This window comes from Aquila chrysaetos, chromosome 9, assembly GCF_900496995.4.
Source record: "Aquila chrysaetos chrysaetos chromosome 9, bAquChr1.4, whole genome shotgun sequence".
NCBI classification, from domain to species: Eukaryota; Metazoa; Chordata; class Aves; order Accipitriformes; family Accipitridae; genus Aquila; species Aquila chrysaetos.
In genome coordinates, this window is record NC_044012.1 from 17,831,742 (window position 1) to 17,851,036 (window position 19,295).

Below are 19,295 nucleotides of genomic sequence, written 5' to 3' on the forward strand. Positions count from 1 at the left end.
TTGTTGTTAGTCTGAATATCAGCTACATTGGATTTGGCTGTATAACAAATTGCCACTTTATTGATATGTTAGTAAAATAGCACAAACAGCTTACATTACTCTCATGCTTCATAAAATACTGACAATTTTGTAGCACATGCCCAACATTAATTCAGCACTGACCATTTCACATCTTTTGTTTCCTTTTCATCCACTTATAAACAAGAAATATTATAATTCTGGTCTCTATGTCTTTTCTTTTCCATCCCAAAAGTACAATGCACCCTTTTAAACAAGGACTGTAATTTCGCGGAGAGACATGTATAAAAGAGTGAGGGTGATTACAGCAGCTTCCAGTGTTTTCTGAAGCAAGCCAGCTTTGTTTGAACAGTAGGTTTGTTACGAACTAAACACCTGTTAAGATGCCTTGAGCAAAACGTTTACTGCCAGTTATCTTCAGGGTTTGTGCGTGTTTGTACGTGTGCATGTGTCTGTCAAAGATAATCTTTATTCAAGTAGAGTCTGTATCTGGCTTCAACATAGCTGATTTTTATTTGGGAAACAAATGAGCTATGCTTATTCAAATTTCTTGCGAGTTAAATGAACTTTCATATATTATTTCAGGTCCACTGCTACTTAATAATAGAAATTCAGTGCCTGAAATTAGGCCATTTTAAATGTACCCAGATCAGGACCGTCTTGATCAAACTGGGCAGTTGGCAATCCTAAAATAGGCACTCTTGTCGTGTTCTGGACATGCAAGGCTGCTCTGGGATTTGTTTGCTTGCATTAGTTCAGGATTCGTGTTGGGGGGGGGGTGGAAACTGTTTTATGTATTATTTACATTGTTTGAAAGAATGACTTAATGCCAGTTAATTTAAAAATGATAAGTTCAGTGAAAGATCTCATTAACTGCTGCAAATTGTCATCCTTCAAACTGTTAATGATGATATAAATTAATAACCGCTTGAGAGAAGACGGAAACTGAAACACAAGAAAAACCTTTGCTTGCATATAGAACCTGTCAGCTGTCATTATTGGTCTCACACCAGAAATGATGAGGTCCCAGATTGCTGCAGTCTGCAGTACCGTCAGAGTCTGCCGAGACGCTACCCATCTTGCTCAAACTGCAGGACTGTAACTTAATTCTGGATGTGAAAGCTGGGCCTGGATTAGGGAGACGTTGGACTTGCCTGCTGCTATATTACAAAAGGTGTGAATTTTTCTTCCTGTGGACCCCATAGCTCACAAACACAAAGGATGGATTGGCCAGGAGAAGTGGTTGGCTAATGAACATAACCCTATGGCTGCATTTGCAGTTATTTTGGCACTAATGTGGTCTAGTAACAGATGCAACTGTAATTTGTGACTCATTTGCTACCCCATTACTGCTTAATGAAATCTAACATATCACATTAACAATACGGATAAACACTCATTCTTGATATGTGGCATTTGGCTGTTTTCATTACCACTGTAATTAACACTTGAAATATTATTTCAATAAATATTTAAGGTGCTTTAAAATGGGTTGTAGTAATCATGACATAGAGACAGAAAACATAAAGCAAATGTGTGGCTTCTAAGCCTGAATGTGCTCTAGGATTACACTCTTAAGGCATTATTTACAGGAATAAAATGGGCTTCTAGCTCAGCAGTGCTCAGGTCCAAAATCATAGCGAGAAAGCTACATTCATGTTAATGTAAAAACACTCTAATTAAATACATTGTAATGCAGTAATTGCAAAGTTAGGTTCACGCTTTAATGTGAACACTAACACTTAATCATATTTTTATTCCTTGTTCAAGCAAAAGGGTTCAGTGAAATCAGTATTATTATAGTGCGTTTGAACCTCTCTTTACCTGACATATTTACAAGACAGTAGTAATTGTAAGAACTGCATCTTTTTCCCCCATCTAACAGAATAACTCTAGGACAACTGTGTAAATATATAACACACCTAGATAATAATACAATATTTTACTTAGGAAAGCAGCATTCATCTTAATACTTACAGCTTACTACAAATGGGAGAGTAAATTGATGAATACCCTAACATTTTTTAAATGTGAATTTAATTCTCACAATATAACTTGTCTAAATAAGTATATATCTTTTTTAAAAAACATATAACAGACCTAAGATTGAGAACAAAATAGATGTAATCTAAGAAGAAAGCAAGCCCCTTAGTGAAGTAGTCTTAAATCCAAATCACTGGGCTATTCAGTCTGTAAAAAGAGCCTGAATAGTACGCAATTTGGGATTGCAGAAAGGTGCGGTTATGACGAAAAGATGGTATAACATTTATGGGATTTATCTTACCAATCACATTTTTTAAAGTTATTAACTTTTCAAATATTTATATTGTACACATTTTTTTAAAAACTGTGTGCATGGTTAAATGCCATCTGTACTGAAACGTTCAAAACATTTGTTCCTTTTGATAAAAATGCAAATCTGGAGAACTGTTGTATCAACATATAACAGCCAATGTCTGACACGGTGAATTATCACAGCTGGAATTAAATTGTCTCTGAACAGCTGCTGGCAGCAGAGCTTTCATCAATGTTTGATTCAAATGTAGGAAAAAAATTCTACAGAAAGAAACATCATGTTGTCATTACAGATGGGGTTTGTGTTCATTATCACAAATAACACTGGAGCTAGTGCCAAACAATATTCCCTTATCTAAGCAGTCTTGCTGGGTAAAGAGAGATGGTGACCATTGTATAAAAGATTCATAAAATACGACTCTTAATTCTAACCTTCATATTTATTGTTACACCTTTCTGCTTATTTTCTCTGAGATGGCTTTTTTAAAAGTGCACAAGAATACCCGCGACTGAATCACCACTTACGACATGTAAAATCAAGGCTGCCCAGTTTTCTAATCCGTCCTCGTGTTGGGAAGATCACTTATGGCATGCACTCTATATAAATACTTAGTTCTTGTTCTCCATATTGCTATGCACATTACTAGAGAGTGCATCTTGCACCTTCCATCCTTCCCCTTGGACTAAGAGCTGTTGGGTTTTAGTGATGAGCAAAAGGTGTTTCTGTCTGGAGCTGGGGTCAGTATTAGCATGTTGATAGTCTGTTAACTGGCTGTAAGGCAGCACCACTGTAACAAATACATGGAGACTCTAGTTGCCATACCTTTCTCCTGGTTCCATTCTCAAAGGCAGCGATTAAATACATCACCTCCACAACCCAGCCAGTCTCTACCAGCCTGGCCCCAGGGTTTCTTCTTGATTCTGGGCAGAAGTTTGCTTCATGCAGCACATACACTTCAGGCAACAAAGCTGGGTTTGGTTTTCTAACTTATATGAGTATTAAGAACCCAAATTTAAATGTTTGCATCTATAACAGAAATTAGCACATTAGCTAGTAATGACTATTACTAAGCTTGCTTTCAAAGTGTACACCTACTGTGCTTTTTATTTGTTTCCTTCTGTTTATTATTTTTTTCATACATAAAGCAGATTTGTTTCTATTGACATGCTATGTAAGTAACAGCCTTATGGACAGCTAAATTGACTGGTAATGGAGAGCTGTCAGGTTATTTTCTTTCTCATTAAAGTCTTTATTTTGTGCTCCATAAAACACACAGAAATTCGGCACTTCACTCTTCATCCATTCAAAGTCTGTTAAATTATCACAGCAAACAGCAGAATATGAGCATAGATAAAAAAGAAAAACATCTACCTCATTTGCAGCAAGAAATGCATTATTTGCCTCTGCCATGTTCATGTAGTTGTTATTGTTTCCAAACTGAAAGAAAAATAAATATTTGGATTTTAATGCATGCCACGATAAACTTTTCTTTACCCCATCCCTGGCATAGAAAAAGTTGAAAAAAACCCAACAAACACAAAACAACAAACAGATAAGATGTAATTTTGCAGATGTTCTTTGAAGTCAGAACTAGATTGGATTCAACATTATTATTATTATTACATACTCTGCGTCCCCAGGTCTGTACATGGAAGATATCCAAGTGTATCTCTTCAACTTTGTCCATGTAGCAAAGCCAGCCTGCAGACCTAGAGGTGACTTTGGAAATTAAGTGTCCATTAAAAAGAGACTGTTCTCCAGAAAAGACATTTCAGCTCTACTACATCTTTCCTGACATGCATTATAATATTTCTGCAGGTGATCCTGATCCAGAGGATTGCTGCAGCTAGGAGTAGCTGGCGTATTACTATTCCAAGTGGACCTGGTTTTAAAGAGATGAAGGTCAATAAGGGGAAGAATGAGAATCTGCTGTGTTGTTCTTAAAATCCCGTTCTTTCCACAAAATTAAAAAGCCAAACAATCCCCTTTTGTCTATCCTTCATTCCAGTTGAGCTCCCACGCCCCCAGTGAACACTAACACCAGAAGATTTTGCGAATCAGAGAAACTGTATCGCACTGAGACCTTGAGATCTACCCAGGCTGGAGTGGGCGGCGTGCCCACTTAACTCCCACTGAGGCTCAACTCCTCTCACACACGAGTGATCTAAAAGGATCCTCTCAGATGCCATAGAGTCATTTCCTCCAAATTCTCAAGTATGAACATTTGTTGACGAAGATAAGCACTTTTACAGACCGAGCATAGAAAAGAAAGAGATTATCAGCATTTGGTTAATTGGCACTTAGTGTGCCTTATTCCCTTAAACAGCACTTCCAAAAAGCAGCTAGTCTGGTAACTATTTCTGCATGCATTCCCGGAGCAGGCAGGCGTCTAGAGTCTTTGCTTCAAGGAACAGATACCACGCATGTCATGCAGCTACCACTAAAACACTAAATCACAGGCTTTCACATTTTCACATTTCTATTACCAGGCAAAGTGCACACTGCAAAGTAGGAGTATCAAATGAGAGAAAAGTCCCTGTGCTGTCCCTACAATGCCCTGCCACATCACTGCTGCTAAAGCCACACTAAGCATTCTTCCCTTAAGTCCCATTTTCGAGTTCTGTAAAGCAAATTTTTTCAGGAAGGCTTTGTTTTATCTTGCCAGATCTTGGTGGACCTGCCCCCCCCCCCCCGCCCCAAACCACAACAGCAAACTCCACCACCAGCAGCATAGGCTCTGCAACAAGAGCGTGAGAATGGGTAACCATGCACTTGCACAGACTGTTCTTTCCAAGCAAGAAACTCTGTTGTGCTTTCAGGGCAGCTGAACCTGTCCTGAAAGGAAAACCACTTTGCTCCAGCTCAATTTGCTACTGCAGTAGTTGGTGCCTGACTGTTTTTAGCAGGGAAGTGTTTCAGACCCTGACTCTCTCCAGTTCCTCCAGCATCCTAGAGCAGTGGAGGGGACAGAGTAATCCTTTCAAGAAAGGCTCTTTCCCCAAAAACTCCAAAATCCATTTCTGAAAAGAAGATCAAAAGTTAAAAGGAGGGGGAAAAGGAAAAAAAAAAAAAAAAAAAGAAGAGGAGGAAACTATAGTGATAGAGGATGAAAAAAGGAAGACGGACACAAAGAATTGGAGCCTTGTGTACCTGATGAATTGTCTGATTGACAAAACAGGAAATCAACAAAATCAGACAACAATCGTGGGGAGGAAGGAATATGAGATGAGATTCCTCATTCTGAAGTATGAAATTCCATTTGTGTACTTAACATGCTGAATCTTTCAATCTATAACACATGTTAAGCAACAGAGGCCTTAACACAATATGTAGGCTGCCTCATAGCTATTAAAACTCTGTTATCCCCAGCTATGCAGATACTCAAGTAATGTCATCCATTTTTTAAAAGCCCAGATGTCACCCATTTTTGGAGATTAAAAAATTAAAATCAAACTGCACATTCAAATTACTGTTTTGGCACATACGGATGTGTGTGTGTGGATTTGTTGCACAAAGACATAGTACTTCAGCTCAACAGTGAGATGGACAGGATAGATTTTTTTTTTTTTTCATGTCAGTTAGTGGCAAACTAAGAAGTATTTACATGAAAAACTCAAATGGCTCCAATAGAGCTATTCTTTCTACAGTAACAAAAAAAAGAAATCGAGTTTTCGAATTACACCTAAGTGCAAAGGTACAATAGGCAAGTATAGCTCTAACATTGGATAAGTGCGTGGGAACAAACCCTATCTTATTTTAATGAGCTTAGCATCCTAGGGGCTCCACTGCCTCAAAATGGAAACGTAGCCAATTTTTACCTTGAAGAGTAAAATTCTATATTGTTTTGATCTACAGGTAATCCTCACGCCACAGCTACTGCTGTTCCGACTGCCAAGTGGTTTTCTTCCTTTTTGTTTTATTAAAGTAAAAGAAAGGGGAAAGTGACAACATAATTTTCCATTTTATTAAGACTGCAGAAGTAAAGGACATAACGACGAATGTCAAAGCTAAAAGTTACAAGTACATATCCTTAGATTCATTCTGTTCTTGGGCTACAATATTTAAAAGACTATTGTGTATGACTCAGGCACTGATGTCAGAACCTGGCATATTTAGGCTTTTGTTCGCATGGATCATAACTAATATGATTTACATTTATTTTTTGTCTCTGAATTAGAAATCCATTGAAGGCACACAACAATTATCAGTGAGTATTTCTAAGATTAAACTTCCTTATTATCTAATGGTACCTATAACAACAAAAGAAAATAAAATGGTTATTATCTTAAGGACCTAAACAATTCAAAAAACAAATTAAGCTTAGAGTGAAATAAGAACTGGGTTAGAAATCCTCTTCTGAACAGTTAGTCTGCGAATGTAATTACTGAAGAAACTACAGCTAATCAGCTGTGAATTGTATCCATTAATTAGTATTTGCCCTGGAGAAATGAGAAAAATCAGTAACAATGTTAACACTGCAATGCACTGATGAGTACTGAAACACAGGGCCCTCAGCATTTAGTCAAGCAGGTGGCTCCAATGGTCCAAGTAATTTAAAAAGCTCTCACCTGAAGTGCAGAGCTGGAATTACAAAGCACTTCTTGCATATCTTTGTATCTATATAAGGCTATAATTAATGGCATTTAATTTAGAAACACTTTGTGATCAGCTGGGAACAGTTATAAATCATTCTAAATAGAACAAGGGGTTCTTGTCTATTTTAGTAAAATAATTTGGGAAAGATGCTTTTTTGTGAAATGACTCTTGTTGCAGTCAACATTTTTCTCCATTCATTTTCTAAAGGATCCCTTGCTCAGACCCCTCATAAACATCTCAGAGCATTGCTATAGCTGACAGCAGGCATTCAAATTAAAGGCAAGACCTGGCTATTTGGTCTGCCCACGTATACTCCTGTGGAGTCCCACCTATTGGGTTTCCCTGCGACAGAAAGACAGTAAGATGCAGCACCTAGTCAGGCTATCTTTTTGTTTCGTGCTGGCATTGGGATGTTTTGCAAATTACTTAGCCATAGCAATTAGCAAGGTTTTGCATAAACTTTTGCATCTAAAGATCTCAGAGCACCCTCGCTCTCTAACTATGAAAGAATAAAATCTTTTCAGCTTCCTTTGGCAACACGTCATTGCATTATAAACTACTATTTGTTTCCTTTGATTTCAGGAGTTCAAACCCTGTCTTAAGTTTTGATAAATATATTAAGCATGAGCATGACAACTTACTGCCACAGCAAAGCAATGGAAACCACAAGCATATGCTGATTTCATGAAATGGATTGCAAAGAAACAAAACCTCTTCTGAACTGGTTGTGAATCACAGCTTTCATTCTTCATGCAAATCATTGCATTAAAACTATGACAGCTCAGTCCTCTACTCTTTTATGTGGCAAGGGCACTTGAATCTTTGTCCTGCTGAAATCCGTAAGAACCAACATGAAGACTGTAATGAGAAAGACTGGATGTTTGCTTACTAATACCTTGTATAGAGATATCAAGAAAATTGATTCTTTATCGAATAGCTTGTTGAAGCTCTTCTCTTAGCTTTGACTACCAAACGCGAAGCCCAACATCTGGCCTTACTCATCTTTTCTAGGAAGGGTGTATAGCTGCAATGCTAAAGGAGAATTCCTGCCCTCTATTCCTTCCCTAGCGCATGCCCTAATGAAGACCAAATCAACTCCTGCCCAGGATCGGGGATTCAAAAACTGTATCAGTGCCCCACTTCTACAAACTGCACATTTTCATAGACCAAACCTCCTAGGCCAGATGTTACGATACCTGTTTGCAAATCAAGGGATTAGCCACTTTTAATCAGCACAGCACAACTCTACTTGAGTTTTCACGCTACCCTTCGCACTCACCAGAGCTTAAAAACTGCTTGGTTATGAAAGCTGAGACTAACAAATGGTTGTTTTAAGAAACAAGTCTGATATGATGAACATCACAGAAAACCTTGGCCGTTTGGGATAAAAATGAGTGATTAACTGTCCACAAAGTATGAATTCCCACTGAAAAAAATCTTCAGAAAACCTCAAAAGGTTAAATAGTGACTACTGTCTGGGCTCTTCTTTTGCAACTGTGATGAGTCGAAAGCCACAGCAAGAAATAAAACAAGCAAAAGAGAAGTTTACACCACAAACCCATAATATTAAAAAAAGCATGAAAAGTAAAGCCAATAACTAATTTTGAAGGTGTTATGGACACACGGAATAACATTTTGTACCTATAAAACTTGATGGGAATTTTGCTAGTGATTTTAATGGAGAAATTATTTTACTTACAACATTCAGTCATTAGTGTTTATTACAACTTTCTACATTTCTGTCTTTAAATCAACTCAATTGTGGTGCAACTCTAATCTGAAAAACATTAGAACTCACACCCACTATTCATTTCCTAAAAAGTGCAAATACAGAAATACGTAAGTAACTTAAAACCAGACATAGAGGAGCCCAGACTTTTATCTGAGCATCTCAATGAATAAAAATGTGTTTTTAAAATACTACTATTTTTATGCTCAACAGTAAAATTAGATTCTTCAGGCAAATACATTAGGTTTACTAAATAATTCTTTTTAGAATATTGCACTTAATTTAATAGTGCAACCACAAGGAAGAGGAAACAGTTGGAAGGGTTATTGTTCCAGCACAGAATACCACCAAAACCATGGAATGTGAATAAATGTCCCAAATGAAAAATTCAAACAAAATATATCCAGAAAAGGTAGGAAACACATTTTATCATCTTCTCATAACTAATCCAGAGACTTACATTTTGCTTAAAAGGAATGACTGCAATTCTGTACTCAAAGACTACATATCATATACCTGAGAATAAATAAAAAAAAATTATAGCTATTACAGAATGCACTCCCCCCCTTTTTGTTTTATTAAAGAAAGCCCTATCCCAACCCTTACTGCAAAACAGAATTCAGACTTAGTTTTCATGACACTAACAGTCCTTTCATAATTATTAGTTAATATACACATTTAAAGTTTCTCAGGATAGTATCTCCAGAAAAAATTCTCACTGGCTTGATGCTGAACTACTGCCTGCAGAACTAGCTCTAAAGTAGTTCTGTCACAGCACTACATGTCCACCTGCATATGTATTTTAGATAGTTACACATCCAAATTTCTATCATTTCTGATGCCAAGTTATTGCTTATGGAAAATGGCAGCCTCAACTGATCACAATTCCAGTATTTCTGCAATAAAATTAGAAGCCATATTTTTTAAAATATGGCCATTAATAAAATCATTCTTTTACAGTGTGAGCATGGTCATATTTTTTATATAGAATAATATCTACTTGCACAAATATATATTACAGCAAGAATCTCGGTTCTATCTTCATATTTGGCAAATTAATTCCTCTGAGGTTACACTATCCTTATGAGTAAAAAGAAAGATAACGATCCCAAAAGATGTAATTACAGACCAAAACTAAATTACTTTGCAGGTCTAAGTACTGTATCTTAATAATTTCACCGGAGAACATCTTCACTGCGTTTGGGCAGATTTGATTTTGCTGCCTGACCAATAATTACAGCTCTGGCAAATACAATGTCTGATAAGGACATCAATTAAGAATGAGCATTGTGTTATTTAAAAAAAAAAAAAAAAATTCATCATGTTCACAGCCTGTCTGATTGAATGAAATGCCAAATTAAATTAATGGAGATTGCTAAGTCTTGCTGGCTGGTGGGGAACCATGCAGAAAGTGGGACAGCATAGACAATAAACTGTCTGTAATTAAAAGATGAGAAGCTGGACTAATGCTACTTCAGCCTGATTACTCCAAACAAAACAATATACACTAAAATTATTCTAGTAGCAGAAGTAGATGGAGTGGGAGGAGGGTTGGGAGGGGGGCTTTTTTTTTTTTTTTTTAATAGTATCAACTATCACCATCTATGAACAGCAGTGTTCTCACCAGATGTATTAAATTAAATATTGGGTTTTTTTCTCATCAGGAAACACAATGAACGTTTCTCAATGAACGTAAAAATAACAGACGAGAATTCTCCAATCATTTCTGTTCTAGATGGATATCCAGCTAATCTATGTAGAGGCTTTATTTTTAAGTATGATGTGTTCATAGCAGGAGCAGAGTGTTCTTTTCTGGAAGAGCAAGTCCTTCATGACAGTTTCAATACTTCAGAAGCAGTAGGTGGTATTCATGTTATTTTATAAAATACAAGTATGCTATTTTATTTTTGCTACTAGAAACAATGAGGCAGATTTTAGTAGCTGGTTCACAGATGCAATACCACTAAAGTTGTTAGGGATTTCCACCATTACAAGTGAATGAAGCATCTTTTAAAACCTGAATTTCAAAACCTTGTAAATAAAGAACTAATTTTATCTCAGTCTGAATGCAAAATGGTATCCTCGATTTCGACACTACATAGCTACCCGCAGAAATTTCTGTACTCCTCTGGCAGGATGCTAACATTTTGGAAGAAATAGCACACACTGCCAGACGCAAGAAGTATTCTTTACCATAGACGACACGCAGCTGTTGGAGGTTAAGGACTGAGTCACTGAGGATAAAGGAGACGGAGAGTCGGACCAGATGCAGTCAAAAGGCTGCCCATTTGGGTCAGCCTTTGACCAAATGTCAGTAAGCAGATAACGTAGCCCAGTTACAGCGAAGATCAAACCGCTACATGCGTGTGTGCACAAGGGTATGGATACATGCATAGAGACAATGCTTTTGTCAGCAAAAGATACAATTTTTGAAGAATTTCATGAAGTACTGGACCACTAGGTAGCATGTATTATATATGCCAAGTTTATACTTGAGCCTTGCCATTCATATTCTCACAGCAAATTTACAATACATTATCATTACAGGATAGTACAATAGAAATCAGCTTTCTGAGACAGATTACAGTATTATTCTTATTTACAGTAGATAATATCTTCTGGAAGCAGGTTCATTTCCCGCTACGTTCTGCCTACAAATTTTCTAGGAAAGATCTTCATGTACATGTGAAAATATACCCGGGAAGTGTTAGCCTTGGTGACTTTGGCCACCAGAACTTACTACACAGGAGTGATTTCTCTCTGTTTCTTCCACACCAGGATTCTCCAACACACCACATCAGGATCCTGCAATAATCACGAGGAAATGCAGACCCTGTTGAAAACAGGAGTTCCTATAGAGGATTTCACACCAGAAAGCTTAATTTGCTTAAGAACACATCGCTGATGAGCAACTAGCAAACAACAGACAGGAGCACAAAATGTTAAAATAACTGTTCTAAGTGCCCAGTTTTGCAGTCACATCCCCAATGCTGAATTTTAGGCAAATGAATAATCTCAATGGTGGTTCGTTAATTATTGAATCTGTGCATAAGTGTCTGTACAATCATACATTTGACAGTCTTTTGATATTTAAAATCTTAAGAGCCTTTAATTCAGAGGGCCATTTGGATTCCAATTTTTGAGTCTTAAACATCTGCCACACTAATTGTTATATATACGTTTATATATGCATGTCTATGCATATATATGTATACACACACATTCTCTACTCTTTGCTTAGAGCCAAAAAAACCTCAGTGGGATAAAATACTTGAGCAAGATCCTAAAGAAAAATAGACATTTATATTTTATTCATATATCCTCAAATCTCCATCAGACACACTGTTTGCAGTTAGTACAGATTTAAAAGTTTTAGGAAAGCAATTAGAACAAAAACGTTTGAAGTTACTTTAAAGCTTTCAGCCAGCAAATAAAAACTTCGACAATAACAATAAAAAGCACTGACTTAATCTCTCTGATTCCAGCCAAATTCTTTAATATGAACTCCTTCAGTGAATTCCATGGCCAACAGCAGTAACTGAATGATATTTTGCGAAGTGTGATACTGTGCGAGTCTTAGGAACAGTAATGAAAGGAATATTTAATGGTCTCATGTTGGACATTTTCAGATCTCTTAAGAAGGATACAGTCTATAAAAGTTTTTATATGCAAGAAGTAACTTTGCATGAATATGCACAGTATAATTATTCTGTTGACTGACAATCAAGGCAATTCAATATATGCCAGATTTTTAATGCTACTTATTCCATATTTAAATGCATAAATATTAAAAGGTGGTCCAAAGTGCAGTCCTGGTCCTAATATTTATACAAGATTAAGGTGTTATAAAATTAGTCTGAATCTCGAAAGTTCTCTCCGAGACAAACACACCAAATATTTTGGTGTCACACGTTCAGCATTTCAATTTACCATTTTGGCTCTTTATAGACAAGAATGGATTTTCTATTCTGTCCACATTGCCTTCAAAGGTAGTAAAATGGAGAATCAAACACAGATTCTGGGTATATCTCTGCATCCACCTACATATACTAAGTCTGCTTTTCCTCTGTCCAAGGCCAATACAAACATCAAGCTTAGACCAACCCACTAAGTTTCACATAAAAAAGACGCCACAAGATCTACAGATGTTACTTCAGAGTTCTGAAGTACATTCACTATCATCACACCCTGTTGTTGCCTGAAGCTTAAAATACAGAAAGAGACCAAATGTTAAGAGAAACACATTCAGTAACAAAGCCAAGGAGAGGCCACGGTAGTTTAAGTATTTGTTTAAAAAAATATGAATATTTAAAGAACGTGTTTACTTTCTTTGCTTTCTAACCTAGAGGTGTTTGCAGTGATGAACTACGAAATTATTTTCATGATCACTCTCATGAGCATGTACTTGTTGCTGGAATAAACCAAATTAGACATAAATGTCATGGAAGGAATATATTGTTAAAATGCAAAAAGAACTTACTTGTATGGCTAGGTCTCTTGTTTGTATATATTTTTCTACAACTTTGTAGCAATTTGGATTCCACACAAGAAAGGCCTTCTCAAACACGCAGTTCCACAGCATCCATTCAATGTATGCGTTTTACGAGCTACTTTTCTCTAAACAGCTCAAATTATACGTAAGATCTCACTTCTGATGACATCAGAGGACAGATGGTGTTTAAATTATGCTCTTTTCCACAACTGCTCTAAAGAACTGAAGCAAGGGTAAAGCACAACTGCTCCCTTTCCACGGCCCTGTGAGAGGGTGGAAACGTCTCTGTTCTCCATGACATTTACCAAATGGAAGAAGTTCACCGGCTTCTCAGACCGGCCTCAACACGTACACGTGGTACTGCAAAATAACTTGCAAGAAAGACCCAAACCGAACCTGTGGACCCAATTCTGGGGCCGCCCCTCCCGTCCACCTTCCACACGACAGCAGCACCGATGCCAGCACCCCGTGCTGTGACCGGAGGCCGCTAGCTCGTGCCCTGCTCGGGGACAGGAGTCCTCCAGAACGCATGGGACCTGAAAGGTCCTGAGAGAGCGCAGCACCATCCCGCTCCTGTCCTAACGTACTAAGGGCCTGTCTTTGAGAACTCTACGCCTCTATTTGACTATCCTTTTACCCCCCTCAGTTTCTTTTTAACTGCTGCAAAGGATACTTTTATAGGGGGTTCTAGGGGGAAAATGCATAAATACAGAACTGTTTTTGCCATATGAACATTTCTGTTTCATCTTCCTCTTCGATGCGTTAAGTTCATACAACCAAGGTGTTAATCATGTCTACCTCCCCAATTATTTCATATAAACTAAGAACTGAATCTAAGCATTTCTTAACATAATGACAGCATTTTATTCTTAGAATCCCAAGAAATAGTTTTATATCACTATATTCAAGATTACTGTAACATTTTCTCACACGAATTTAAAGTGATGTGATTATACTGCAGTTGGGCTCTAAGTAGCTTTCCTTAGAATCTTATATCAAATTTCACTCACTCCGGTGAAAATTGTAAATTCCATTCTAGACTGTGATTCAGCTCTACTACAGTAGCAAATTATATCAAGATTTAAATATAAAATTGATAGAGAAAGGGTGAAGCAGATGTAGACATTTTATAATAATCATAATGGAGGATCAGTCAAGACACTTTCAGGCTAAAATCAGTACATGCATAAAATCTTAAACATCTCAACTCTCAGTCACGTTGATACCATGGGTTCCTGTGATTTTTTCTGAAATTAAATACTTTCCACTTTAGAAATACTAATCATAATCAAATAGAAAAATAGCATTTTTTTAAAGTCTATATTAACTCTACTTCATTATATGCAAGGCTGTACAAAGCAAGCCGCCTATTGCAAAGACAGCCTGTAGGATGTAACTCTGCTCTTACTACACACATATCCGAATGAAAACCAGAGAAAAGCCACCCAGAAATACACCAACTCCAGCACTAGTCAGTGATGGTTATCCTCAACCAAAGCTCTTAGCTGCAGCATGCAATAAGCAATGCCCTTCTATGTGGGAAGAACAGGAAAGCACAGATGAGGCTCAAGGATTTCATATGCTAAGCTTGTAAGAACAGGGGTTGTACAAGAAAATCACTGATAGGCACAAGACTTGGGAATTTTCCTCAGGTGAAGACATTTTCCAATTTGGAAAAATTATGTGTGTCAATATAACACAGATCACAGACACATTTTGGAAGCCCCCACATAACACATCGCTTCCTCCTGTTTCTTTATCAACCTTAAACCTGGAGGATTTCTCCACTATTTTTAGTTGGGGCTGGATTACAAATCCCACAGCAGGGAGGCCTCTGGAGAGTTTTCAGCAACGACTAACTTTATTTAAACATGCAAGATTGAACTGGATGCAATGCTCTGCAGTAACAGTAGAGGAGAATTAAATTTAAGAGTGGAATAATCCCTCATGCTAGCTCGTATTCCTAATTTATGCCACTGAGACTAATCAGGCTTAATTTATCTCTCTTTAGCTTCCCACTGTTTCATTCCCACCTAAAGGCAACGTTTTGGGCAGCAGAAACTTTATTTTGTAGGTGAGTAACCTACTTTAATTGCATTTTCATCCATTACTACAGTCTAGCATTTTCTTCACTTAATTGGGTCACTGTATTTCTTCTTGTAAGCGGGCACAGAAATTACTTCTGATATTGATTGCAGCCCCTGAGGTTCTGCCGCGAGTTGAGGACACACAAAGGGTACACAGCAAATTCCATTTATGATGAGTGAAACGAATAAAGTTTCACTCAAAACTTTCACTCCCAATAATGAAAAAAAAAAACCATGAAAATCCTAATGTCAAAATATTGAAATCTTATATTAAGCAAATTAATGCCAGTTAAGAAAAATCAGGTTGCTCTGGTTATAATCTTATTTCAAATGCAACCTGACCAATAGCCTCACACATGCAGGGCTGGAAATGTCTAGCACCATATGAAAGCCAGGCCCCCCAAGTCTTCAGGTGATCTTCAGCACTGATGTTTCAAAATACTAATGACTAATTAGTGTTAGAATTAAGTGCATATTAAAAAGCATGCCAGGCATCTCAGTAATGTAATTTCTCCTCATAACTTCCAGATGCCATAGAAAAAACAATGTTTTTTAATATAAGACTAAAAATGGTAATAAAAGCTCTCTTGAATAGTCAAGTACTACCCTTCATGTCTTGATGTAAGCAAGCCTGAGCTTTGATACATGCAAATTCTTGAGTTTCTTTTCTGAAGTATAAGAGACACCAGATCCTAGTAGCATTTCTGCTGCCAAGCTGTTCCACAGCTCACAACTCACGCTCTGAAAATATTCTCCTAATTTAGTGGACTGAGACAATTCAGTGTCTTATGCTATTCACACCCAAGATGTGCAAGAAGTTGAATCTTTCTCAGCTGAATTTAAAATAATCAGATTTAGCTTTACTATGAATTCAAACTAGATGTATGAATTAGTTGTAATCTCTTCATGAACATTCTTTGTCTGAATGTTCAGAAACTATGCAAGATATTCCTAGGAATACCTGTTAATTACAAGCCACCTTAACAACTGGAGGTCAAATGGGAAAAGTCACAAGCTTATATACATGTAGCACTCTTAAGTTTTCCTTATCAGCTGATAGCATGATGGTGATCTGAGCTCTACAGAAACATTTCTTCGGGTGTCTCTAAGACAGTATTTTTGATACAGAAACCATTCTGATGGAACAAAATAATACTTTGTACCATAACCATGTGCTTCTGGCAGGCAGATGCCTGCTACAACTAGCTGCAAACTACTGGGAGTTCTGTCATTTTTATTTTGTATCTTGAACCTTATCATTCCATCCCACTTCTAGAATAGAAAATTTCCCAGAGATCAGAAATCTTTGCATAGTAGAAATAAGACCTGGACTCAGTGCACTCTCAGAAAATCCTATATATTTGGGGTTTTTTTTCCAAATACCCAGGGCTAAAGCTGTCTCATTACTATATTATATTTTGGATCACATAATAACTTTAGCCAAGTTTTACGACACAGGTAGATTATGTTTCTGTGATATCAGAGTTGCAGAAGAGTTGAGAACTACTAATCCCACGTCCAGTTCTTGTGAGCAAGTGAAACGATGCAAAACCATACAAGGGAGCGTGAAACATGAAAATTGCTTTTATGTTCACAGTAAGAACAAATCACAGTAAATCCACAAGGTTGGTTGCTTCACTGTCTGCAAAACTGGGGATATTTTGTTCTACCATAAAATTTCTCAGTCATTTTTTCTACCCGAACTGGGAGATGCTGCACAGTGTTAGTGTGAATGCAATGAAGAAGGCAAGAACAGAGGAATAGCACATGATGGTCTGGCAGCTCTCTTGACACTAAAAAAGGAAAATACCAACCAACACTGGGGAAATAACTAATTGGTCACAGTAAAAACTAAATGGTATTATAAATCATGACTTTCTTTTCATTTGCATAAGCATCTAGAATTGTTTCTGATAATATCGTCCAGTGATTTTTAGACTTAAAAAAAACGCCAACCCTAAACCAAACCATCTTCAAGAAAATGGTTTTGCCTGATCTGCCCCAGAATTATTACAACAGCTCTCCAGTGAAAGAGGTTTCCTTTGCTAATCAAAACAAGGTTGCTCAATGGTATTTTCAAAACTTATTAAAAACAACCTAAAAAATATATATCTATTTTAATGGGAGAACTGAGTTGTCAAATACGATATACATAGTCTGGTTTTGAGAGGAATAAAATGATATACAATTGCTATAAAACGATGTACAAGTGCTGGGTACTAGGAGGCAGAGAAAAGGTGGAAGAAAGGCCCATAGCAAGGTATAGTAAGACAATGATTATCAGAGCAGGATAATAAAAATTAGCTTATCAGCTAGATAAGGAAAAGATAAGCTGAAAACGGGTATAAGCAAATGGATGAAAATAAACTTTGAGGAAAGATTAACACATAGCAAAGGAGAGGCATTCAAAATTAAAAGAAAAAAGATTTAGAAGTTTGTGATATCTTGTGAAACGATTTTGAGAGCATCTAGAAGCAATTCAAAGCATACTTATTTACATACACTTTCATATAAATGTCATTTTTTCATATTTTGAAAAAATGGACAGCTTGTAACAGTGAATATGACATTTAAACTAATCTCACAATTCCAGACCACTACTGGTTCTAGATAAAAAGGTCTTTTTTCCTTTGTCTCCCATGCAATCTTGTTTTTGCCTTCCCAACAGCATGGAACAGTTGTTCATGTCCAAGCTCCCATACGTCCATGGGAAACTCTGGGTAACGTGCCATGATGATCCTTCACACATCTCTGTGCGGGACCTTCCTTACCACCGCTGAAACCAGCAACAACAGATTACAAGTGACACAGGAATCTCTTCCAGTGCTATAATCTCACCTTCATCCAAGCATATATACAAACCACTGGTTATAAGAAACACCTCCACTTACATATATACACAAACCCACTCCCCCCACCCCCAACCCCCCCACATCTCTCATAAAAATCAAAATGCAAACAATAACTTGTGTAAGGGTCATCTAGGAAAAGCAGAAATCTGCAGTGGTACTTACCAGGGAGAAAAACAGTGAATGGTTATTTGCCAACATAAATCAGGCTGTACCCTTGGATCAGATGGTGGTGGTGGTGGCTGTGTGCTATATTCCAGTAACTGAAATATCATCTGTAGCTAAACTAGCTACTATAAAAAAGGTAAAAGGACTATCAATTTTCATGTCAACATATAAATATATCATCTTCTGAGATAAGAAAAAAGTTTCTGCCATGTTGTATTACTTAACCACGCATGTGCAAAAAGGGGATAAGGAGCGAATGAGGGTGCATGTATTGATTGCATTCCTTACAGAGATGTATACACTAAATGCTTCATAAACAGAACACTACATTGAAAGAATACTCAACCTCTTCACCATTCTCAAATGCAAATGCTCTTTCTACTGTGTTCACTCCTCCTACATTTTGCTCTGTTAACATAAATTTGGGGCAAGTCAAGCCCCTTTCTGGTCTCTTCATCCCTTTGGAAGCACAACCCATGCTGTTGGCTCTAACCTCTGTCTCCTTCAGAGATATAGAATGGTGTTCAGCCTGTGAATATCACAGCGCTTCGACCTCGTTAATGGATTTTTTTATTGTCAGAATCTAAAAATGGCAATTTCACAGACTCCCCTCACACCAGAACTTCCCGGATCATCCAGAGTCATCAACATTTAGAATGATCATCAACAACAATGAAGGAGATTTACAGCATCTCCAGCTTCCATAAAATGGTTATATGCAGGATTCAATTTCAGCTATCAGCAGCAGTGGGAACCAAACTAAAGGACATTCCAGTGACTCAAAGTCACGATGTCAGCACTGCCACCTGCAGCCACGTCGTTAAGTGACCTAAGTTCCAGAGGAGATCTCGTGCATCATGCTTCAAACCTCCACCCCCTTGTTCATTTAGTTATTTGCTCTATATTCAGGGAATTCAGTATCCCTTTGCTTATGCTGATACAACTGTTTTTGAGGTCCCACTGCAAAAATGAAACATGGAACTCGTTAGGATTTGGGGAGGTATATGCAATTAAAGTTTCTTTTTCATCTGGGGCAGGAATGAAGAGGGGAGGAAGGAAC

General features: G+C 37.3%; 1 protein-coding gene across 8 annotated transcripts in view; it reads right to left on the minus strand.

Annotated features, from left to right (window-relative positions):
* TOX3 (TOX high mobility group box family member 3) overlaps nt 1-19,295 on the minus strand; it is a 123,948-nt gene that overhangs the window by 63,023 nt on the left and 41,630 nt on the right. For 6 of the 8 annotated variants that reach the window (XM_030026417.1, XM_030026423.1, XM_030026418.1 and 3 more), the window contains exon 2: nt 3,686-3,751. In XM_030026417.1, the coding sequence (XP_029882277.1) occupies nt 3,686-3,751 (66 nt within the window). Of the gene's footprint in view, nt 1-3,685; nt 3,752-3,941; nt 4,452-19,295 lie in introns of those variants that run through there. The other 2 variants (XM_030026420.2, XM_030026419.2) reach the window with 1 other exon arrangement.